We start from the raw sequence: 25,672 nt of genomic DNA on the forward strand, positions 1-25,672 counted from the left end.
TAATTTTCGATTGAATCACTGAACACCATTAAGTAACTAAGGGGAAAATAATGGGAAAACAAAACTTTGAGGAAACTTCTGAGTAGATCTTGATCTGGATTCATCCTTGTAAAAGATAAGTACTTATCAACTGATAAGTATCCCTTTACAATGCTGAGAACAAAGTCCATATATCTGTCAAATCAAGGTTGGTGTACTTTAATGTCAGGTGGCAGTTCAAGCAATCCTGCAAATTCTTAAATTGATCCAAAACATTATGACCAGAAAACACAATGATTCTACCAAGAGATTTCACATTTCTCCTGCATGAACATTGTTCCTGTAAAATCTAGACTTTAAATCTAAATAAAATATTTTTTTTTTTTTTTTTTTTTTGTGAACCTTTCAGTAATCATTTTATAGAAATATTACTGAATCTCTTTGGGACATGAACATCTGCTTCCTCCTATTAAACACTGGACTGATGAGTGAGTGATAGAGGGAGTGAGGGAGAATGTGGACGAGTGAGCAATTCAGTAAATGACTTCTGGGTTAAAGATGAAATAAAATGATTGAGTAGAGCAATAAGTGGTAGGACCTGAGAAGACTTTGCTTCTTCCTACTCCTTTTCAGACATATGAGTGATAATTCTTTGTTTTTTTTTATGTATTATTGTATTTGCACATTTCTGGTATTTGAAAGATTTCATATTTTATTCTACACATTTTGTCTTTTGTTTGAAATGAATAAATAAATAAAATCAATTATGTCTGTGAAAGTTATTTATAAGTTTTGGATGTTGTGCTCTTTGATTATGATGTATTTACTGTATTCCCAGATAGAAAAGGCTGATACCTGATCCTGAGCTCTACTAAACAAAACTACACTAAACACAATTTTTAAAAGTATCTTTAAATGTTGTTGACAGATACAAAATAATTTAATTTTAAACCACCTTACACTAACGTATGAATCATTCAGTGTAAAAAGGGCATTGGTTTTAAGGATTGAATCAGTTATTTCACCTCATAACAATTTAGCAAAGAACCATTATAAATAGTAAACACTTTATTATCAGACTGTCACAAAGTCAAATTATTTGTTCCCATTTCTTTAGTTGCATCCTTTAAAAGTACCAAAGATAAAACAGTTTAACTGGTGTAAAATCAGAGTGGTTCCCAAAGAGCTACTAGCTGAAAATTTGGCATATAGTAGCAAGGTGTGCGGCCTGTCTTTAAAACATCGGAAGAAAAAGAGGTGTCAGGGCTTCAAAACTATCCCAAGGAGATGAACAGGGTCTGAAGGGGATGTCCATAACTAGGGAAAGAAATCCAGCAAAGTTAATCCATCTACTGTTCACTCAATCCTCATCAGATATGATCTCTATGGGAGGGTGGCTATCAAAAAGCCATTCATAAGGAAACAAGGAGAAAGAACTGGACTGACGGAGGGATGAACTGTTCCCAGAGCCCAAACTTTAGCATGAATGAAGCAGCGTGGGACAGAAAACATCTGGACAGAAAACATCCTGAGAGCCTTACAATTTCCCTCACGAAGCCTGGAGAACTCTTCCTAAAGACTTCCTCATGAAAACACCAGCATCTGACAAATTCTGTTTCTGCCTCATTTACTGTGTTTCTATCTCAGTAAAGTGCTGCTTCCATTTTCCATGCAACATAAAGAGAATTTGGCTCAAGACTTATGCACAATACCTTAAAACTTTTCAAAGACATTTTGTTTAATTGTGACAGTGCTGGAGTTTAAACTGGAGATATTGATGTATTAGTACAAAGCATAGATCTTTGTTAAAAACTTGTGTTGAGTCCATTTTATTTTTGTGTAAACAGAATTTCAATATGTCTATATTTCTCCATCTTGAGAAACCTGAGAAAACAATAATGAGAAGCACAGCCCAGCTGATGTAAATACTATTTATTTCATTCACCAGACGATTAAAACCATTAAATACCATCAACCCCTTGACATGAAACAGCTGTATCATACAGCGGCTGTACAGCATCCTGGTGTTCTGTAAGGAGGTGCTTTGCATTGACAAGAGTGGAAAAAGTGTTACTGGGAAAAAAGGATCCACTGCAGCCTGTACAAACACCAATCTGATTGAGGTCTTGCAACAATGATCACACCAACATCATTCACATGCAACAGGATAAGAGGTTTGAGACTACTGCATCCCAGAAGCACATAAAAAAAAAATAAAGATGCACAATGGAGAATTCATTCCGAGTTTAGTTTTTAACAATTAGACAAAAAATTATGAAGTGTACCATTTTATGATTATTTTAAAGAGAACTAACATGAACTTATTTAGATCTAAGAGAACAAAATAAATCATTAATTTCTTCAAAAGAACAAACACTTTTATTCAGAGTTGTTAATGGCTGAAGCAAATATAAAAATGGAGAATACTTTGACTATATACAGGACATAACTGGAAGAATTTTGAACTCTAGGAAGCTAGCTAGGTACCGTATCAACAGCAAGAGGTGGAAGATGACACATTTCTTTAAAGGTCTGAAAAAAATGCCCAAATGTTTATGATGTCCTCCAGCTGGTAGGATGGTAGACCCTGATCCTTCTACACCAGAAACGTGTTAAGAGCCTGACGCTGGTGGTGTGTTTGTTACATGAGGCAGCAAGGAAATAATGGATCAGATGAAATTCTCTGACTTTTGTCCTGTAGGAACCATACATTTTCCTTTTGACAGCCACATAACGGCTTTTTAAAGGAGGCTCCCATCCCAAATAATAGTCTCATGTACATTTTAATTTCACTTATCTCCTGTAACAGATGATTGTGCATAAAAATGACAGAGTTGTCTCCACACACACCAACCTCACAGATAAAGCAGTGTTTCTTTCTAAACAGTAAAGGTAAAGAAACTGAAGGCACTTTGAACGAAACAAAAACAACAAAGGTTTGGCTTTTCCTAAAATAAGTAGCTTTATTTCTAATGGTTAAAACTTTACAAGCAGGTAAAGATGGTTGGGACTATGTAAGGTAACAGATTATTTCCACTGACAAACATTCATGTAACTTCCTCTTAGGATGATGGTTGATGGACAAAAAGTTTCTGCCTTTTCAGAACAAATACAATAAAGTCAGGATTTTGTTAAAATGATCCCCAGTTTCAAAATGACCATGCTGGAACTGATTCAAAGGGCTTCACATGCTGATGTGTCATTAAAGTGCCTTAAACCAAAGTGAAAGTAACCAGAAAAAATCTTTTAAATATTTCACTAGACAACAGTTTTTTTGCTAGAGTCTATATATTACTTTATACTGTGCAACTGGGCTGTAATTTTTGATTTCATTTTGTCTTTATGTACATGGTGTGTGTGCTTCTGTTTTTTACGGCTTGGTAGTGGGATTAACTATGGGACCCGGAGAGCTACTGACAGGAATGACTCCGGTGGCCAGCAGGACAATGATGAGGACAATGACGAGGACAATCACCACGATCACCACAATCAGCTTGACGTTCTTCCACCAGTAGGCGCGGGCCACTTTCTGAGACGTCTGCTTGAAGTGTTGAGCCTGAGCAGGGACATGAAGACATGAGGAAGTTGAGTGAAGAAACATCTCTCTCTCAGAGGTGAGTGGGGTTTTGTAACATTTAGGCTACATTTGAAAGATGTCAGTTTAGAAAAAGAGACAAACAACGTGGACCGTTTGTCAGTGCATGATTTCCACTACACCAGTTAAATAGATTGACGCCTCTGAGATTGGCTAAATCAGTGTTGCTAATTTAATTACTCTGGCGCTTTATTTAGAGAGTATTTTAAACCCATGTATTGATTCTTTTTCAAAGAGGTGACTAGCAACAAATCCCACAACTTTATCTGGTGATATTGGAGACTTTTGGAAACTGACGTGAAAGCATGTTTACTTTTCTCAATGAGCAGCGCTTCTGCGGCCCCATACCCCGTCTATTAGCGCTAACAGGTTTTTCTATTTCTTTTTCTACTGTTTGAAATTGGAATGCAATTAAATGTATTTTCCAGATATTACTAGAGCTTGAGTCTACAATATTAATGTCTATGTCTAATATTTTGACTCAGTTGTTCACTAAAATCTATTTAAAGTGGTAGATGGTGCCCTGGTTCCCGGGGTGTGCAGCTAGAACATGGGGTGTGTGCTGGCCTGTGCCGGGTGGCTGTCTGGGGGGGCCTGGTCCTCCTGGGCATGGTGCGGGCCCCTTGCCTTTGGGGGGCAGGGGGCTGCCTCTGGGCTTTTGGGGCTCTGGGACCTTCGCTCCGGCAGCCCTGAGTGCGGGTGGCCGGTGTGTGTAGGGGTCGGCGGTTGCGGATCTTGGCCTGCCGGGGCCAGTGTCATGTGACTGCAGGGGGCTCTGGCAGGGCCTTCCTCTGCTGCCCTTGGGGTGGGTCCAGGGTGGTCTTCGTGGTGGGGTGGCTTGGGTTCATGCTCCGGGATTGCTACTGATCACCTGAGTCTTTGGGCTGCCCTAGTCTGCCTCCAGCCTCTGTAGAGGTGTGGTCAAATGTGCACGAACACACTCATTTCTAATCAGTCCTCTTTCCTCATACTCTGCATGCTGACAGTCACCGAGTTGTCCAGTGGGTTGATACACTAAGCTGATACTTTTGTTTAGGGTTGTCGTGATATATCTTGTTGTCGCTGCTTGGTTAATGTTTTACTAACTCCTGATGATTGTATGCTTCATTTATCTGTAAAAGCCGTAGGAAATTCTCTGTGTTTCTGTACAGGTGTAGCAGTTGGTTGTCTGGTGTTAGGTTGGATTGAAGGTTTGTTGCTTCCATCAACTGTATCTTTGTCTCCTCTTCCTTTTTTCTACTTTCCTTTTTACTTGTCTTCATTACTCTCCTTTTTCTTCTGCCCCCCGGTCAGGTCCAGCAAGATTACATAAATTCCATAAATCCAAATAAATAGGATAAAACAATATATTTAAATAAATATAGAAATAAAAAAATTAGATGATTAAGAGGAGCCTTACAACCATAAAGTCCCCTTGACAAAGCAAATTTGTTCAGCACAACACAGCAGCCAGACCATTTTTCTGTTTGCTACAGACTTGCTATTAGGCTGCATGGTTAATGAACTCATTCCTAACAAGGGGAAGCTGGAACAACGCCTTCACAAAAACACTCAATTAAAAGTTTCGTCCACAGGAAGAAAAAGGCCACACCTTGTTTATATTCTCCCATGTTCTGACACAACACGTGCTGTACTAACTTGTTGTACTGGTTCCGATGAAAACTATCAAGATCAAAGCTTATCAATCTATTCACACATATGGGAACATTGTCTACAAAATAACCCACTTATACACAAAGTCAAGTCCAAGTTTAAACTCCTAAGTTTATACTGACCCCTGCTTGCAGATCCTCGGACTTGCCCATGAGATCATCCAACCGCTCTCCACGAGCCAGGATCCGATCCACATTCTCAGTCATGATGTTTTTCACTCCATCTACCTGATCTCTCAAAGACTGTACCTTGTCCTTGGGCTCTGGTGCTTCCGATATTCCTCCCATTTCCTGGAAGAATGCACAAAAAAAAAAAAAAAAAAAAAGAAATTGCACATTCAGAATTAGCTGAAATCTTTTTCCATACATTATCTTGCAGTTCTTTATTAGCATTTAGCAACTACATTAGCATATGCAGTTGCATGTTAATTGATTAGTTTCTAGCTACTGACAATAAACCAAAAACAGGACCACGTGTAAAGTTCCAAGTATTAGCTGCTTTTATTTTTAAAATAACCTAAACTTTCTAAAGTTTTTGATTATCTAAGATGAATCATTAATATTCATTCTAAGTCCAGATTACAGCCTCCTCACTGACAGATTGTCACACATTCACAATGTGTTCATTTCAAGGTAAGAAAAAGTCACAGTTGAAGCTAATTTTATGAAGCTTCCCACATTCATCAGGGAGCTTACAGTGGTGTAAAAAAGTGTTTGCACCCTTCCTGATTTCTTATTTTTCTGCAAGTTTGCCTCACTTAAATGTTTTAGATCAAACAAATTTAAATATTTGTCAAAGACAACACAAGTAAACACAAAAAGTAGTTTTTAAATTAAAAGGTTTTTATTATTAAGGAAGAAAAAAAAATCCAAACATACATGGCCCTGTGTGAGGAAGTGATTGGCCCCTAAACCTAATAACCTTAGCAGCAACAAGTGCAATCAAGTGCTTAGGATAACAATGAGTCTTTTACAGCGCTGTTGAGGAATTTTAGCCACTCATCTTTGCAGATTTGTTGTAATTCAACCACAGTGGAGGATTTTCGAGTATGAACCACACTTTTAAGGTTATGCGACAGCATCTCAGTAGGATTCAGGTCAGGACTTTGACAAGGCCATGCCAATGTCTTCAGTTTGTTTTTCTTCAGCTATTCAGAGGTGGACTTGCAGGTGTGTTTTGGATCTTTGTCCTGATGAAACCAAGTTCGCTTCAGCTTGATTTCACGAACAGATGGCCAGATATTTTCCTTCAGGATTGTTTGGTAGACAGCAGAATTCATGGTTCCATTTATCACAGCAAGCCTTCCAGGTCCTGAAGCAGCAAAACAGCCCCAGACCATCACACTACCACCACCATATTTTACTGTGGGTATGATATTCGTTTTTCTGAAATGCAGTGTTACTTTTACACCAAAAGTAATGGGACACGCACCTTCCAAAAAGTTAACTTTTGTCTCGTCAGTCAACAGAGTAATTTCCCAAAAGTCTTGGGGATCATCAAGATGTTTTCTGGCAAAATTGAGACGAGCCTTAATGTTCTTATTTGCGTTCGCCTTGGAACTCTGCGATGCAGGCCATTTTTGCCCAGTCTGGGGTGGGATATACTTGCCGTAAACGCAAGTGTACAAGTCGATGTTCCACTAAGTTTGTGTATATACTTGCTGCAAACGACGGAGGCACGGCATGGCAAAAACGCTCAATACTGGAGGTCACCGCAAGGGGGAGTACACAGTAGTTGGACTTCATAGTTAAAAGGCCAATCTACCAGCCACATTGTATTTCCAGGCCATCAACCCTCAAACCACTTCCAATTTCTTGTGAACTGTTGAGGCACAAGTGTTTATCACTGTGCAACAGGAAGGAAAAATTATACGGATATGATTGCTTTTTAGATATACTGAATTTCCCTTAGAGGATTAATACATTATTTTTCATTTAATTATTTTCTCGACCTTGTTTAGCTTCCTGTTTGTTTTGAAGCTGATGTTTTGACACTTTACAGACTTCTGTTAACGGGGCTTTCCACCAGTGCTGTGACATGTGGAAATTTCTTGTTTCTAATAAGCAGCTATATTGGGACGGCACTGCAATGATGGAGCGACAATATATTCAATTAAAAAATTTTTTAAACTAAACTGTGTTATATTATCATTTTTTGTTTGCATGTTGTTACATTACATTCTGCCAGCAGAAATAGAGCTAAATGCTCAAACCAAAAGAACATTCGAAACTTGACATCTGGGTCAATTCAATGAACTTACTGGAAACCGTGAGCTACTGCAGATAAAATCTAGCATGCAAAAATTCAATACACTGGTAATATGAGAACCATGTTAGCTGGTTTCATCGTGAGTTAATAAGCACATCTAGTCCCACTAATCAGCTAAGAATAAATGCGATGCTGACATCTTTTCACTTCAACTCTATGAGATGGATTGAATCATCAGGTCTGACAGAACTTAATTAGCTAATAATCTAAAAGCTTTTCTGGTTATAAATAGAAAACTCTTGATGTTATAAGTCATTAAAGTTGCAGTATGAGAGGAGGATTTCATAGAGGAACATCATTTTACACAAAGAACTAAACCTGCACCAGGTAGAGGACTCGCAGCAATAAGAGAAGCCATTACATTGTAATATGCTGATTCAAATGTTATTAAAACTCTGAGTTGGGTCATTTAGACACTACTATTGAAAAGAGGCAACTTTTGTACTGACAATGAATGTCTGGTTTTCTTTTTTTTTTCTTTAATAAGCTATAAAAAAATAATTTAGATTGAGCTGGCTAATTATTTTAATGAGACATAGATTAATTGGGATGCATCTTTAAATACATTAACTCCAACAGTTCGATTGCACTTCAGGTTACAAAGAATCCACACTTCCTACATGTTATGTTTTGAGCTACATTTTCTTTCCAGATACGAGCAGCCATACATCCTAAAGGTGCAGAAGTTCAGCTACAAGTCTTTGTCTCATCATAACTTAACTTTGGCAGTCATCTTTATCAGATGAAGAAGTCAGTCAACAACTCAGCCAAGAACATAAAGCAGCTACCTGCCTTGTTTCAACCTAACTAGAACCAGAATAAAAACACAACATTTAAGGGTTCAATATATGATCTTTCTTTTTTGGGAGTCAGAGAAAGATTGACTTTAGTCTTATCCCTTTCTCTATATGAGGCTTTTCAGACATAGAACATAGGTTATTCAGTAGTGGAAAATCTGAAACCTTAGCATCAACAAATACATGGCTAAGAAAACATTATGCAATAACATGCACACAAAGCTAGGCCAAGTACCACAACACAGAACAGAGGAGCTAAGCAAATAGTTAAAAGAGTAATAGGGAGTCATTGCTAACTGCTGTCATACTAAACTGTAAAGAGGTTAAATAATGCTATTTACGGCAAGGATTAAAATGGCGGTCCATATACCAATGGGCAACATCACGGTAGTTATGTACTTCTTTTGACAGTCAAACACAGGGTAACAGAAGTTACTTCAGCTAAGATAAAAATGTGATTTAAAGATGCAGTTACACCAGGATAGGATTCGAAATAAAAAGCTTGGTGTGAATGGACCCTTAGAACAACGGGCCGTTTCACATATGACTTTCAAGCTGGGACTGATATGTCTTCATTATGCATTGGTGTCATGTGTGAAACCACAAACAAATAATTGAGTGTCAAGGTTGGGTTATCGCTAATGCAACTCTAAAGCGGAAATTGAGGTCATCATATAGATTATACACAGCCTATATGTCTATGAGACACTAGGAACACTTCCTTCTAACCCAGTGATTCCCAACCTTTTTTCCTTGAGGACCCCATTCATGCAAATGCTAAAAATCCATGGACCCCCTACCCCACCTCATAGGACCCTAGTTTGGGAACCACTGCTCTAACTAATGATGCCGTTTTAACTCCGGTAAATCTGTGATGTTGGCTTGTGAAGTGTAAGCACATATTGATGCAGCACTAAGCTGCTCTGTTTGCTATGTGTTAATTACCAAAGAGGAACAGCAGACAACTGACAAAGTCTTCTCTTTTGCACCAATGACGCGCAACCAATGTGTAAAACCTAAAAGAAAAAAAGGCTGTAAATTCATGTAAAGCTAACCCAGTAGATCTTTACACTCAAATGTATCAGCTTTTTAACAAGAGAAGACAGTAGTTTTGCTGTCAGGACACCTAAACTCTCTGGAATCTAATGAGCTCAGACTCAAAACTATTTTCAAACTTGTTTTGTAGCTGAAGCTGTAAATTCAAAAAGTTATCCTATATGTGACAAATTTATTGTATTTAATAATCATCAGTATTGTGTGTGTATATATACAGATATATATATATATATGGTGATGGCTTTGAGAATTCTTGCAGTTCTTACATGTGACAACACAGCCTGCTGACTGTCAAACAACTTTTCTTGACGTGTCTGGGAACGCCTGCTACAGTGTTTGTCTGCATTAGAGCAGAAATAACCTGGCATCTCACATAATTGTAGGCGTGACTCTAAAGCAGAGATGTTACATGCAATGTGAGTATGAACACAGGGATGTCCATGTCCCATGAGCCTGCAACAGCCTGTAAACAAAACAGTTTCTTGGATACGAAGCAGATTTACCTGCAGGTTACCTGCAAAAATTCTTACTATAAGAATTTTTTTCCAGTTTGTTGTTTCCATTAGATTTGATGCACAGATGTCTGTTCTCACCACTGACAAATTCACACTTTTTCCTGTTCACCTACCTATTTTCATACATACAGTCATGATCCAATATGATTATATTTAAACTTACTCTTTTTCTCATCTCATAGTACCAGAGTTCAGTGGGGCCCACAGAATGGCTGATAGCTATCAAGTATCAATATTCATAAACACAGACAGATGGAATCGTGTCCTGGCCACGACATGAAAGCCATACACTGACAACTTAAGAGGAAAACTTGACACTCGTAAAAGCCTGACAGATGTGAAGTCCTTTAACTGTTCAACTGACAAAGACTGAGAATGATGAACAAAAAACAAACAAAAAAACAAATCAAATCTTTTCTGTAACAAAGTTTGCTGCTTCAAATGAAATTTGGCTGATTTAATTTATGCACGTTAACCACATGAAATCCAAACCTCTCATGTTATCTATTCAAATGTCAAACTTTCCTAATATTCCAGTTACGTGCCAGGATTTGAGCAGCACGCAAAGGCTTTAAGATCTCTTACAAGAGCTCAAAAACAAAGAAAAAAACTAAAAGAAAGGTGTGTGTGTTACATATTTCTTACTGAAATGTGTTTTCCAATAAGTATCAGTACAGTTATACTGTAGCAGATGAGAATAGAAATAAAATCTCAGTTCTCACACATGTAATCAAACAAGTTATGAAAAGATAAATAAATAAATCTGCCTCATAAAATTACTTTTTTTTTTTTAAGTTGGGAACCAAGGAAGTTAAATTTTCAACCTATACTGATAATTTAAGAGATGACAATGACCACTACTTATACAAAGAATATGTAGAAGTTATATAAATTCAAAACAATAAACGAGGAATATCAAACATTCATTTAAACATAATTTACTTCTCTTTCATTCTTACTCATGTTGTTTCAAACATGCTAACAGTAACACGATGCTAAATGAAGTGAGCTAAAGTGGAGCTCAGGAAATATAAATACTTAAATAGTTGTGAGCTCCACCTGTACTCATACATTTAATGACGCTTAGGATACCTTCCTATTTAATTTCCCGCAACAGGTTGGAAACGTGAGTTAAACAGGTACATGTTTCGGTGAAGTTGGGCTTCAGTTGCTAAAACCACGAAGCGGATATAACAGTTTAAAAAGTTAAAAACGGGTATTTTATGTTTCACAAACCGATATGTACAGCAAAGTCAAGCCTTTATCTCCAGTTAGCTTCTTGGCGTCTGTGTGAAAAAAGAAAAATACCTCATGAAATTTTTTTTTGGTCTTTTCCTGTCATCTACAGTTTGAGCTCAGAGATAGGGGCAATTATTAGGCCATTTTGTTTGTTAGACTACAAAGGTAATTTCTTTCTCAATAATAAAAAGTTAATGTGGTGACTTACGTAAATTTCATACCAGCAACAACATTTTCGTTGACTTCACATGAAATTTATTTAACCTTAAAATACACCTGTTGCATGTCTGACGCTCTACAATAGTTTTCGCGAAGAGCAGCTTCTCAAAACAACAATACCAGCTTCAGCCATTAAAATTACCTACCGGATCAGTGTCCATCTTGTTGGAAATAACGTCCTCCGACAGCACACGGAAAACTCGGGTTTATTTGTAGTTTACCCTACTATTTAAAACCTTAAAAAACAGTTTTAAAACTTGGACGTTTGATGCTCCTTCAAAGCTGCTACGTCTCTTCCTCGCCTCAACTTCCTGGTTTTTGTTTTTTTTTCTTGTTGAATTCCTTCGCGTCAACTACACTACTGCGCAGCCGCAGTATTATCACCCACAAAAACAGTTTGCAAGATAATACTGTAAGAATGCTGCATTACTTTCAATTACATGGTAGTATTAATGTAGAAGATCATATGGTACATATAAACAGAGGGCATGCTGCTGCATTTAATTGCACTTCTACAACTGATCATGCCTTGGCCACAATCAGTTTACACTAAAATGTTTGTTTGGCTAGATTTTCTGTGGATGGGATGGCACCTGGAGGGGTTAGTCAGATTCTGTGTGGCCCATGCTCCCTTGGGCCAGTCTTTTTGCCCCTTTTTTGTATAATGATTCTAAATTTCACTTAGTCCAGCTCCTGTAACCTGTGCACTTTTTCTTCCCTTAGTGTTGGAAAGTACATCTCTGTTCTGCATCATTCTAAAGGCATTCCCATCACACAACATACAAGCTTTGAGTTTACTCATCATGTCACAATTGTTCAAACTCTCTTTTAATTTTGGTTGAACTAAAAACTCTGAAGTGCATGTTGTCATTTTTAATGTTTGTAATGAAGGTCTGCGAGGAAAGCACGACTGCCAAACATTCTCAAAGACTGACAGCAACATTATGATTACAAAGATTACTTCAATTCATATGAACAAGCTGATTACAAAGCAACATATATTTGTTAAATATGAATCAGAAATGGACACCTTTGTGTATGTATCAGTCTCTACAATGGCTGTTATCCACACAATCAAAAACTTCCTTGTGCATAATTTTTTTTCTGCAAGTCACTGTTCAGTGTTTTCTTGTTGCAATATAATCAGAGCTTTGGAACTATTTCCTTGAGATAACAATGGCTCTAAGTTAGGTCACAGATCACCACAATATTTGGTAAAAATATTCCCATTGTGAAACTCATAAAGAGCAGAATGAAGAAAAACAAATCTAGGAATATTCTGCTTAAATAAATATTTAACTAAGCTTCTACAGACCTTTATGACTATTCATACATTTAAACGTTCAGAGTAAAAATGAAAATAAAGGTTTAAAAGCAGATTTTATTTTGCTAAAATTTGTAATGACATTTAAACTAGGAAATACATAAAAAAAAATAAAAACTAAACAGACAAGACTGAATATAAAACAGTTAAAAAGGGAAAATGTAGAGAATAAAAAAATAAAAAAAATCTGTTCTTCTTCTTCTTATTGGCCTTGTCTGATGATGATATCTGACATGTCATCGACCTTCACCAGCTCCAAATTCTGTAAATAATAAGAGTGAAATAGTTAGACATGCACAACTCATGACCGAACCAAGAGTGAAGCTAAGGAGAGAAGCGGCCTCTTTAACAACCAGATGTTCTAAAACAGACTGAATCATTGGCAGTTTCTTCATAGTCTGATGATCTCAGGCCAACTTTTGTCAGCAGCTGGAGCTGCTTGGTGAAGTTGGGGGTTTGAGTCTGACAAAAAAAAAAATCCTTGAAAAATCTGTGAATCCACTAAAGCTACTGATTACATGATAAGTTATGAGTGGTGTAAATGCAGTTATCTGACAACACTAACAACTTTGCAGTCTGAACTTTGTTTAAAGGACTTCTGCAGCTAGTCACAAGTATTGTGGTGGACCAAATAACTCTTTTAGAACTGATAAATTTATAAAATTGGATGCACACTGAAAGCTCTTAAATCTGGGCTTTATTATTAATATGAAGAAATTAAATCAGGAGCTGGATGTTTGGTAAATAAGCTTATTCACTTTATAATGGAGTCAGGTGATGAGATTAATACCTATCACATGCCTGTTAAAAGGGAAAACCAGCTAGCACTGTCCTGTGTTAAGCTAAAAATAAATAAATAACTGAATAAAACCCCTCTTACCAGCAGCTTAACATATCAGGGGCCAGTTTATCATATTCTAAAGTACTTGAGATGACTTTGCTGTGAACTGGTGCTGCATAAATACAATGAACCAAATTATCAGCAGTTATATTTGAAAATCCAAGTCACATTTGTTTGCATGTTTTTGGACCCATCTTTACTCTCCACTCACCTTTTCATTGGCAAGATGAAGCAGAGCAACAAATGCAAGTGGCACCGACAGGTTCTGAGCCATAGTGTTTGGCAATCTGGAGCGTAACAGAGATAGAAGGAAAAAAGAAAGACGGAGAGAGACTTTCAGTTTATCTTCCATCAGTCATGACCAAACTTCCAGCTGGCTCTGAGGTAATTAAGATTAAACTTTAAGAGAACATTATTTCCCACAAGAGCATAATCATATTAGAGAGGAAGCTCTGAACTGCAATGTTATTATTCCATTTATTTCACCCCAGCAACTGTAACGTAAAGCATGCACAGATACAATTAGTAAATAGTGATCAACACTACTCTGACTTTTACATTAGTGGCACGCATGGTAGGAGGTCTGCTGGTACCTTTGAAGCAGCTGCTTTGTGGTCTGACTGAAAACCTTCTCTACAGACACTTGTAATGTTTCCTCCACCTGCTGTGAACATGAAGACAAAAGTCACTAAAACTGACCTGGACACACAAACTCAAATGGATGCCTGACTGAGCACCGATTGATTAATTAAATCATCTTATGATACGACAGGAAATAAACAATAAATCTACCTGTGTCGGTTTTTCTGGACTGTCAGTCAGCAGAGTCCACATGCTGTTCTTTAGCCTCTTCATGTCCATTTTCTTTGCTGTCTTGGCATAATTGATTTCAATTTTGTTGACCTAAACAAACAAGGCAGTAAGTTGTTGTAAAATTACAAAGCAGAAATATGTCATCAGGTATAAGAAGTAAATGTGTGTAAAATGCAAAGCTTTCAGAATTACCGAGTACAATTTCCTGTCAGAAGTAAAAGATTTTATAGTTAAAGAATATGAAGCTGTTTTAGTTTTCTCTTGTAACTAACATTTGTCTCCGGTGCCTTTAAAACATCACAGCATATAATTTTAAGGTGAAAATGCCACTAAAACCCAAGTAGGGTAGAAAAATCTGGGCTTGAACTGACATCTGGCATTACTCACTCTGTGTGGCTCAGGTACCAGATCCTTTTCCCCGTATGTGGACACATCCCCGAGAACTTGGGAGGGCGGTGGCATACCGTCACCCGAAGGCTGAATATCGTCTGAACAGGGAAATCCTTCAACATCATCATCACTGTCACCACCCTGATGCAGAACAAAGAGAATGAGATGAAAAAAAAGGAGAATACTTGCAACTACTAACCCATTCCAGTGATGAGGTTTCATCATGAGATGGTAAATGCTTCTTTTCAGCTGCTTTAGCAGAATTTGGTGCAGATGTGACGTAGCTGCTGCTGGCCTGATCACACAAACAGGCTAAGACAACCTGTTTACTGTGAAAAGGAACAATCTGGTCTGATTCAGCTGAAAGACAAATTCCAATTTGGCTGAGACCATAAGATAACCTGCACCTGGACACAGTTTGTATAATGCAGCATGTTTTAACCTAAAGAATAATAGTAACTAACATTAGAGCAGAAAGTCTGGTTGTTTCAGGGTCTCTATAAAACAAACTACCAGATAAAAACACTTAATCATGCTACTAATCTGTGAGCTTCCTTTCAGTTTTATAGCATACTACACTGCACTACTGTAGAAGTAGTGCAATGTAGCCTTACCATTGCACTACTTCTCCACAGACAATAAGATCTGTATACAAAAAAAAATAAAAAATAAATAATTAAATTAATTCAAAAGTTAGATAAAACGGTGAGTTTCAGACCTCAAGACCTGGACAGAAGTTGGCTGTATCGTTGGCGTTGTTGTAGTCATAATCACCGATGCCTTCTCCAAGCTCTCCAGACAGCCTTTTCTGTCCCTCTTGACTCAGCTAGAAAAACAAGAAGTCAAGACTTGAAAAATTTGTCTTAATGGATCACAGTCTGTCATTACTGATAACATGGTTTAAGGAAGCACATCTCTATCTTGTGAAATTTAGCATAAGAAGCTTATTACTACAGAACTTATATCATCAGTGGTGCTTGCTTTGCACTTTTCTGTTGTTTGTAGAGTATCAGTGCTGAACAAGGTCTACCAACCCATCCTCAGTCTTTTGTTCTAACTACTGGTTCAAAACACATAAATTTTAATGATATAACACGATTCGGGGATAAACCAATGAGAGATTTCTTAGTAATTTTTGGAAGAAAGACAAAATTAAAAATCTGATGTAGGTCTTTATTCAGAGTTGCCCAGGTGTGGCTCAGACGCACTCTGAATGTGGTCCCAGCAAACAGATCTAAAAGCACCTGGAGGTTTCCACTTGTGATCCTATTGATGGCGCGCATTAATACCTGGGGTGTACTGTGACTTATCAGTAAATTGGTGCCAGTGGAGTCTCAATGACAGCCACAGGAAGTCACTAACACATCCTAAATGACAGTTATTGCTGTAATTGGGTTTTTCTATATATCAATTACAGTGTTTCTCCCAGCTTCACAGCCTTGTGGAGGCAGGTCTGGCAGGGACGAGAGAGGGGTGGGGGAGACCAACCCACATCCATCACTCAACATATAACAGTCTGTTATGACACGTTAGTTTCACAGGTGTAACTTGGATGTTGTCTTAATGAACAAGGTGTAAATCTCAACCTTGAAATCAGCTGCTGAATCATGTATTCATGAACTCTGCAGCTGTAACCGATAACCTTTCCGTCACAGCATTAAAGTGGGACTTTGACATGTGATAAGAGTTTTTCCATCCAGTGGAGTCACTAAATATTCTTAAGTTCAGATCTCAGATAACGTGTTCACGTTAGGAAAACCTACAAAGAATATTGGATCCATTTTAGGCCTTAATACAACTCAAAAATGAGTACAAAGATGGCAGCTTGTTCAGCTGTGCACATTCTCCACAATAGACATTAAGTACTCCTCTTAACACCGCAGCAGGAGAAATACTCCAGCTGCTCCTCACTGGAGTACGGCCGTTTCCATCTTCACCTGGGAGAGTAATAATAAAAAAGGACGCCAGAAATTGTCTTATTTCAATTGATGGATGTGTTTTCATACGCAGGTTCTCTATCTGCTGGTGTAAGTGTGCTCACCTGTTTGTGCGTGCACGTGTCTATGTGTGTGGCATCAGGGTGGTGCAGAGAGCAGAGCTATTTGGAAAGGCAAAGTATAAACCTGTCTTAGAGGAAAGAGAACCTCAAGTGACTTCTGTTGCCGCTGTGTAGAAAACAAGATTAAAAAAATTCATTTGACTGTCTCGTGGGGGCGGTGGGTCTCGTTTGGGGGGAGGGGTGCTATCAAACAGACTTCACTCATTCTGTGAGGAATTCTTTGTAATCTAAGTTTTGTTGGTATGACCCAGTTCCACCAGATGTGGGATCTAACAGGATTTGTGAAGTCTCACCGAGCTGGAGGGTTTAAGGCTGAGCTGTGAAAGCGTCTCTGGGGGAAACTGGAAATCTGCTGGTAGAGTTGTTTTCTTGTTGCTGGTGCTGAGCGCAGACTTGTTGTTTGTGGTAGCTGCCTGTGAGGAAAACGCAGAAACGTGAGACTGAGGACAGAAAAGTCAACATGCATTCTCTATATTTTTAATCAACATGTTCATACATTTGACTAATTTTAGAGATTATGTTTTCCTGCATGCAAATTTAAATGATTAGAACTGACAACATTCTCAGTGTGTTGGAGTTTTGCCATAAAGCAACAAAAAGTTGCTTCTTTAACATTTTTGTGCCCATTTCTGGTATTCTGGTAGCTCAGTTTCACAAGCAAAACACAAACAGGGTTGAGAACAAAGTCATTTTGGTTTATCAGCAGAAGCTGCCTCCCTGGTCCTTTGCCGTCATCTGTTCTGATTAAAATACTTTAAAATACTTTTATGATGCAAAAAGTGCAACTTTTGCATCTTCAGTGTTTAAGCAACAGGAGGCATTAAAGCTGAATCACACATCCAGCTCATCAACCAACTTCTGTAAGCAGATTTCCTTAACGGAGACATGAAAGCTTTCCAAACATTGTAGTTGTGACTGCAGATGCACTACATATAATTCACAAAACACAAAATGCTGTGTTGCTATGGTTACTGCACCAAAAGTACCAAATTATGGCCTTATTGCCCCCTTATTTTAATAGATAAAACATACTGAGATCCCTGTGTTGCTATTGTTAAACAAACCTGCAGAATATGAAGCAGGTATGGGAACGCACAGCCACCAATTTATATAAAAAAAAAGAAAAAAGAATGAAATACATGTGCTCAGACAGGTCATTGTCTTTTTTGCCAATTATTGTGGGCATTATTTTTCAATTAGAAGCTCTAAAGGCAAAATTATCCATTATCTCCACAAACTATAGAATCCTACAGAATCCAACACCAAATACATGATCTCTGCCTTGGTGGAGATAATAGGGGAATGTGATGTCATAGTCCTTAAAATTTAGATGATTAATAGTCATGCAAAAATAATTAAAATGAATAATTTAACTTTCTTTGTTTAACATCACCGAATTATTAGATCAGTGCACTGATATTTTCCTGTGAAATTAAAAATTAATCCAAATGTTAGGAATGAACAAATAAACTAAATCAACAGCAATATTATGATTTAACCTTAATTTTTTTAAATCATTTTATTTTTTAAATTTCAACAAACACTCAGTGAATGCAGTTAGAAGAACAATAAACAGGAGGTGGAGGTGAGTAAAGTGGTGGACAATGAGGTGGAAAGAGCAACTGAAAAGTGACTTTTGTGTGAACAGAAACTATCCAACACAACTGCAGTCAGCTCAAAAAACTGTGTTCAGATGACTGACATGATAAATATTTGATATTTTGGAGCAGTGCTCCTGGATTAAAAAAGAAAGAAGAAGAACAACAACAAAAAAAGAACAAAACATTTTTACCCTTGTGATTCGGAAATAGGTATCAAAGTTGACGTCATCATTGAAGTCTATTTCAATGGGTTTTTTGGGCTTCCTTTTTCGCATTTCCTTGTCGGGCAAATGATCCACTGTAGACAGAAAAACAGAGACGCCATTATTATTCTGCACACATTCGGGAGGGGAAGGAAACCAGAAGAAAGTCAATGTAATACTAATGTAATGTAATACTTTTCATTTTTCTATCTTTCTAACTATTTTAATTTTCTGGAACAGAAAAACAGTACTTTTTTTTAGTATAAGCACAGTATATTATATAATATTATATGTTAGTGCGCATAAAGACAAAAAAAAAAAAAAGGTCACACCCTACTAAGACTTAATTCAGCTGTGCAGAATGTTCCAAAATATTTTTTTAAGGATTCGCTCTGCTCAGACACAGGTTTACTCTGAGATTTTCTGGACTTTATTCTAAGGAGCTGAAATGATGAAGCTGGACCTGTCTCATGCAGACATCTGCTTTATCACATGCTTTTAAAGAATATCTAGTACATTCATGGGCTACAGTGTATGTGTGTAAATAGCTAATAACTTCTCTGTATCACACTGACAGCACTCAGTGCACTAAACAACAAACAACCACGGAAAAGTTGAAGTAGCTCAGTGCAGATGTCAGAAAAAGGGTTACAGATTAAACCAGATCAGAAATGTCTTTTATGACCATTTAAAAAACTGCCGTCTCATCTTTTCAGCATGCATTTAAGGCTCTATCCACACGGGGATGGGTTTAGGTGATTCTGTTACAGCTGTTTATTTGCATGTTTCGACCACACAGAACCAACATTTCTGGAGTCTGAAACCACTGCACTTCTAAAACAGTTCCCAAAGTGAATGTCTCTGCAAATGCCACTCTTTTCCATCCCATGTATGACCTAGATTAATCTTATTTTTACAACCAGATGATGCAACTGCCCCACAGCCCTTTCACAACACTGGCTGTCAATGTTCATACAAGTGCTGTATTACCTGCTGTTTCAATAAGATGGGAAAAGAAGAAGCGAAAAAACAACAACACACACACACAAAACAAAACAAAAAAAAAAAAATAAAAAAACAACAGAAGACCAAATAATGAGTTCTGAAAGTGAGGCAGGAATACCACGACAGAAAAAGACCTGGACAAATGTGGAGCTGGACATGATGCTGGATGTCCATCTTTCCAGCTGCACTGTTATGTTGCCTGGCAACCAGGGCTGTGCGATATTAAGAAAACATGCAATAGGCATAACACTGTTGAAAGCTGCGATAATGATATGATCTGCGATAAATAAAATAAATAAAGCTGCTGCTTTGATGTTTTTTCATATGGGGCCCCACTGGTAAAATATATTTAATCAGCAAAATAGAATAAAAATAATTTAAACGCAATACTAAAGGACATCATAGTTGACTTATGATGTGTAAAAGCATTAACTTCACTCACATTTGTGCTTCGGTTTGAACTGCCAGTATCCAGGTCCAGCCCAAGTGGCCATGGTCCTGGGGCTGAAGTAGGAATACTCCCTTGGTTGAGAGGACAGCTGCAAACACATGGTGGCAATGTCTCCCTCTCCAATGGGAATCACATCCCTGAATGAACAGCACAAGTTATTCAAAGCAATGTCCAAACATACAAACCAGATGTGTATTATTAGGAGGAGAGTGTGATTTTTAACCTTTTATTATTGTATATGCTGATGAATTAAAATCCATCTCAGTAAGACAGTGTAGTTACATCACCCTCAATAAGGTTTACAACTGAAAGCCTGAGTAGGAAATGTAGAGGATGTAATGGAAGTAGTCCCTTTACTCCAACACAAACAGCATTATAGCAGTTTGTGCTGAATGTCTACTCAATTTCCCTGAGATAATAAAGTTAGTCAAAAAAAAAAACAAAAAGATAAATCAAATCAAAGGTCACCTGAAAAATGTTGAATTTTAGCATGACTGACATGGATCAGTTGGCTTTTGCACTGCCCCCCTTAAAAAAAGACAACAACAAAAAACTAAAAAAAAAATCTATTACTGCGTTCCAAAATCATTTTATCTGCCAAACTCTACTCTTAACCTTTCTGCATAGGACAAACCACAGATGCACTGTGGTATAGCTCACAATCGTACCGTCCTTTGACAGAGCCAGAGGCCTCAAAGCCCTCCTTGTGTTCCTTGGACCCCTCCTCATAGTCTGCTGGCCCATCCTCAAAGTCGGCATCAAAGTCAGGACAGTCATCTTCCTCTGGTTCTGGCTCAGGCTCAGCATTCACATCAAACACGTGATCACCCTGCTTCATCTTCTCTAATAGCTGATTCATGGTCTGGAAGAAGAAGAAGAAAAAAAACGTTATATGGAGCATTTTCATCACTGTAGTTTTAAATCACACATTTTAACAAAAGAAAAAGAAATGAGACACTAGTTTATCTTTATTGGTGTCATAGGTCACCTTAATATGAGTGAATAATTAAGACTGGAAATTTTAAAACTTAAAACTGCAAAAGTTTTAATAAGGAAACTAAATTCAGACCCACATATAATATTTTATGCCTGTATAGAGAACACTACAAAGGCTTTTTAAGTATCCAACATATAACAATAAAAACAAACAGAAATCCTCACTGGGTGTCATACTGAAATAACATCTTAGTCTAAAACTAGAAGCACTCAAAGCGCACAGACTTCTGCCAAACCACTGTCACTTTCTTCATGATGAATGATTGTAGGCATTATTTTTGAGTTAAAAGCTCTAATGGCAAAAGTTTCCCCATCTCCCCATAATAAAGAATCCTTTAGACCCTTTAAAATCATATTCATGTTATTTTAAAGCTTTTAGACATGAGAATCCATAGAAAACTTGCATGAATGCAGACAGTTAAACAAAGTTAAGTCCCGCAGAGGAATTTATAATATGGTATTTCATGGTTCGGAAAATGTCTGACCTGCTCAGGGTTCCAGCTTGTAAAGGAGAAGTCCTGAAGCGATGGACAAATGGAGTTTTTCTCCTGGGAACGCTGCAATCCGCCTAGGAGAATCATAGCATTGAAGATGGTGTTTAGCATTTCTACTGAGGAAATGTCCCAAAGATGCCATAAGGTTAGGTAGCATTCAAGTTCAGACAAACACTCAATAAATGGCTCAGTTTTCAAAAGAAATACACACTTTTGTACGTAATCAATAGTCTTTACCCATGAACGCTGATGCAGGGACTTCCTGTGGAGGTGGAGGAGAATAGGATGATCTGGACTGAAGGAGGGTCATGTAAGAAGGAAACAGCAGCTCACAGCGACTGTCCTCACTAAAGAGAACGGAGAGGAAGACGCCAGCCGTGCTGCTCTCGTCAAAGGATGAGGCCATTCGTTGAAACATGGGGTCCACCTGGGAGAGTGAGACAGACGGTTGACCATGTTTAAAGAAAATGGAAGAGCACAGTTTAATTCAATAACCTTACTAGGAACTACAGAAGGCCAGGTGAATTAATTCTTAATTTCTTGTTGAAGAAAGGTGAAGAAGTCAGAGGTGACAAAAAATGTTGTCTTCAAGCGAACCGTGTCTAATGACTGATCTTAATCATGTAGACTTATCAGTCAATACACAGAGATTCAGTGGATAGAAGCAAATTCTAAGTCTTTAATCAAATATAGAATCATAAGCTTTCATTCCAGTGAACTTAAGCAAGTAAGTAAAGTTAAGCAAAGTGACCTCTGTGGAAGACAGAGCTGCATTTAAGATTTTGGTTTTGAGGCCGATCCTAACTTTTCCATGTCAGTTCTGTGGAAATTAACAAATTTCCACAGTAATAAAATCTAAGAGGCTGAAGCAAGTGTAGTTTCTGTGTTTGTCTCAGAAGGCAGTACACACCAGAAATATGTAAAAACATTAAAAACATTTAAAATTGATATAAAGCACCAAGGATCCCAGCATACCTCACACCTCCTCTCAGACTCTGCACTGTTGAGGTTGCTCAGGTTCTGCTCCACTGTTTTCTTTGGAGGCCTCTTTTTCTTTGTCTGCTTGGCAGTCACATCACCTCCATCCTCCTCTTTTTGACCATGATCTGCAAATTTACAAATTTTGATGTGGAAAAAAAAAAAAAGAGAGAAAGAAAGATTTGCACGTTTTCTATTGATACTGAGTAATGTGGTGTTTTGGAGAAGAGTCTTACCCTCTCCAGGTTTTGTCTCGGCCCCCAAGCCACCCAGCACCCTGTAAGCATCAGCATGAACAGCATCCACCCTCACGGCATAGATCTTTGTACTGGCATCCAGAGTACCAGCTGCCACCTTCAAAGAGCACATAAAATACATATAATGATATCTTTAGGCCTTGGTTTCTGTGTATCTGGACACTTTTTTTTCTTCTTTTTTCAAGCTTAACTCTTGACACCTAAAGCTGAAAACTTTCTCAAAATGAGTGAATTGATTTCTTGTAAATGAAAGAAAAGAAAAAACTCACAGTATACAGTTTTAATTAATATAAAATAAATGCTACAGTTCCAGTAACTAGAAGCAAGACTTCACAGGAATATCATTTTTTTCAGGGCTTCTTGCATCAACCAAAGACATGTATCTGGATTATTGTTGCCTGGCTTTAACATACTTTCAAGATACATTTTTCAGTCATGCCAAACATTTTTACTTTAAATATCTGTGTTTCCATAACTTAACAAAGAAAGAAATGATTATTTCTGTAGATCTCCAAACACATACCTTAAAGTTGGTGAGCTCAGAGTCCTTTTGTTTTAGAATATCTGCCATGTAATCAATCAGATGCAGACCAAAGGCATTTTTGGTGGTGATTTTCTGCAAAAACCAAACAAAACAAAAGGCAATGCTTATTTTTTCTTTTACTATTAGTTCTTCAAAAAAAATTTAATGATATGTTCACCTAAAAAACAACAAAAAAAAAAACCCACGGAAGATTGGGGGGAAAAAAGGAGAAAGATATCTAAATAGAAAAATGGAGGAAAAAAAATCCCACTGCAGTTATACAAGCACTGAGCCAATAAAAGAAATAAAGACACTGTATCAACAAATCTGCCCCGTACACATACACTTACATTTTCAGTGGAGAGTTTTATACACGTTGAGTAGTGCTCTGAAATTTGAGCATTTGACAACTTGGGTACAGCTGCAGGAGTCGCCAGAGCACTTTACACAAAAAGAAGACCATCCTTTAGTTCTCAAGATACAAAACAGCCAGGCAGACTGAGACTGTATGGTGAGTAGTTTACCACACCTTGATTACAACAGCTTACCTGTGAGAAGCAGAGTCACTGAAGGACGTATCAGTTGCAGCTTGGAGGTCAATGACTCTCGATCTCCTGCGCTGACGACGTTCCTGCTCGTCATCGTTACCGGGAAAAGCTGCCAGCAGGGGAGTGCTACATGCTCCAGGAGACAGACCCTTGTTCTTCAAAGAGGATGACGTCCATCCTGGACCTACCCGGGAGACAGGTGTAGAGGCTGCACTCATCCTTACTAGAGACAGAGGGAAAAAAGAAAAGGTTATAAAAGTGTGGGTGAAGGTAGAAAATCTTAAATAGACACAAAGTTACTTTTATATCATTTTACTTGTGCAGAACAAAATTTCAAAGTTACAGAATTAATAAAGACTGCATTTATTCTCATGGACCTAAATGGCTTAGTTTACAAGAACTTAACTAGATGTTGGGAAAAAAAAAAAAAAAAAAAAAAAAAACAGAAAATTCAATAAGTACATCCTGGCTTTTAAACATTAAGAAACTTTTTCAAACTAAATCAAACAGGTCTGTCAGCAGGGAGATGGTAATTTGTATGTGGTCACATGTATACAAAATAATTCAGGTGGGAAATGTTGAAAACAGCTATTATAAACGCTTAATAAAAACACAAATAAAAATGATGAGATGGCCCTGATACTGAATTATTTTTTGTGCTATGAAGCTAAATATTCTCTAACTTACTGCTCGAATTCGCTTAGATTTATCCCACATATTATTTAGAAGACTCATGAGACACTCCAGGTGGGACGAAGCAGGGCGTGATCGTCCCCCGATAGACTGGGTCCAACAAATACAAAGCAAGACAAAAGAGTACCCAGGGGCACAGCCAACCTGCGTGCCCGGGGAGCTAAGCACAGCCTTTCCCACAGAGATGGAAGTAAAGAGATGCAGCCAGATATGCTGCTGGGATCAGTGGGAAGGATAAACTTAGCGTGAGGCTATGTTACTGCTTCTGGGATCAGGTGTCCAATACAGGCCACGGCCAGCAGACTGCCACAATCAGATGATCGGGGAAGCAGCCGAGGCGCAGCAGAAAATGGTTTAAGGACTCATGCTGAGGCTCTCGTCTACCCTGATCATGATGCACATTTCGGCGCCCACCAGCTAATGGTCTTGGGCATGCTGAAAAGCCACATCAAGTCTAGCCTGGTGTTCGATCACCCAGTCCTCCACTTCACATAGTTATTTAGAAAGAGTCATTTTAAAAGTATTGCAGTGTGGATGAAAGTCCTATGACTTACGACTCGTTTTCATTTAAACGAATCACATGTAAACAAAGGACATATATCACATGGATTAAAGTTTTTTATAAAAATAATAATAATAATAAACGGGAAATATTTACGTCAATCCAGGTTCAGAGAAAGACAGCTTAATCGCCTTGTCAACCATAAGTTGTAGCCGTAAAAAAAACATTAACTTCAGATGCAACTTTGCACCACAACATTAGCTTCCGTTTGACCGTCTTCTTATTATTGTCAGGTAACGGGCTCGCTAACACACAAAATCTTTAACAAAAGACTAACTCAGCCTATTTGTCTTACCTCAAAATATCAAATTCACGACGTGGCTGTCCAGGCGATAGACAAAATGTGAAACAACTCATGCAATCGCAGAACAAGTCCTAGTTCGTCTTCCTGTTCTGCGTTTGAATTTTTGCGCCGAACGGTTTACGTAATACGACATTACGTCATGACGTTAAGCCTCGCCCACAATAAATGAAAATAATCTCACTCTACAGAAAATACAGATAAAATATGCATAGAGATTCATTTATTGTCTAAATTCAATCACATTTCAAGATAAATTCCAATGAATAGTCTATTTTAATACACAGATTCTTTAAATACATACATTCTCTA

At 37.8% G+C, this 25,672-nt stretch overlaps 2 protein-coding genes across 2 annotated transcripts; both read right to left on the reverse strand.

The window, feature by feature from the left end:
• Nucleotides 1-1,897: 1,897 nt before the first annotated feature.
• vamp8 (vesicle-associated membrane protein 8 (endobrevin)) lies at nucleotides 1,898-11,647 on the reverse strand. Its single transcript, XM_042000148.1, has 3 exons — nucleotides 11,468-11,647; nucleotides 5,350-5,517; nucleotides 1,898-3,535 (listed from the first exon to the last, which is right to left on the reverse strand). Exons 1-3 carry the CDS (start codon nucleotides 11,480-11,482, stop codon nucleotides 3,350-3,352), a joined length of 369 nt encoding a protein of 122 aa, XP_041856082.1. The 5' UTR covers nucleotides 11,483-11,647; the 3' UTR covers nucleotides 1,898-3,349.
• A 1,035-nt stretch (nucleotides 11,648-12,682) lies between these two features.
• ncaph (non-SMC condensin I complex, subunit H) lies at nucleotides 12,683-25,464 on the reverse strand. Its single transcript, XM_041998482.1, has 18 exons — nucleotides 25,355-25,464; nucleotides 23,805-24,027; nucleotides 23,607-23,697; nucleotides 23,257-23,349; nucleotides 22,713-22,830; nucleotides 22,474-22,604; nucleotides 21,736-21,925; nucleotides 21,490-21,572; nucleotides 20,677-20,870; nucleotides 20,000-20,145; nucleotides 18,541-18,647; nucleotides 17,042-17,161; nucleotides 15,408-15,515; nucleotides 14,687-14,830; nucleotides 14,279-14,389; nucleotides 14,080-14,150; nucleotides 13,698-13,773; nucleotides 12,683-12,907 (listed from the first exon to the last, which is right to left on the reverse strand). Exons 2-18 carry the CDS (start codon nucleotides 24,020-24,022, stop codon nucleotides 12,848-12,850), a joined length of 2,061 nt encoding a protein of 686 aa, XP_041854416.1. The 5' UTR covers nucleotides 24,023-24,027; nucleotides 25,355-25,464; the 3' UTR covers nucleotides 12,683-12,847.
• Nucleotides 25,465-25,672: the final 208 nt, after the last annotated feature.

The sequence above is a fragment of the Melanotaenia boesemani genome, chromosome 11, assembly GCF_017639745.1.
Source record: "Melanotaenia boesemani isolate fMelBoe1 chromosome 11, fMelBoe1.pri, whole genome shotgun sequence".
Classification (NCBI taxonomy): domain Eukaryota; kingdom Metazoa; phylum Chordata; class Actinopteri; order Atheriniformes; family Melanotaeniidae; genus Melanotaenia; species Melanotaenia boesemani.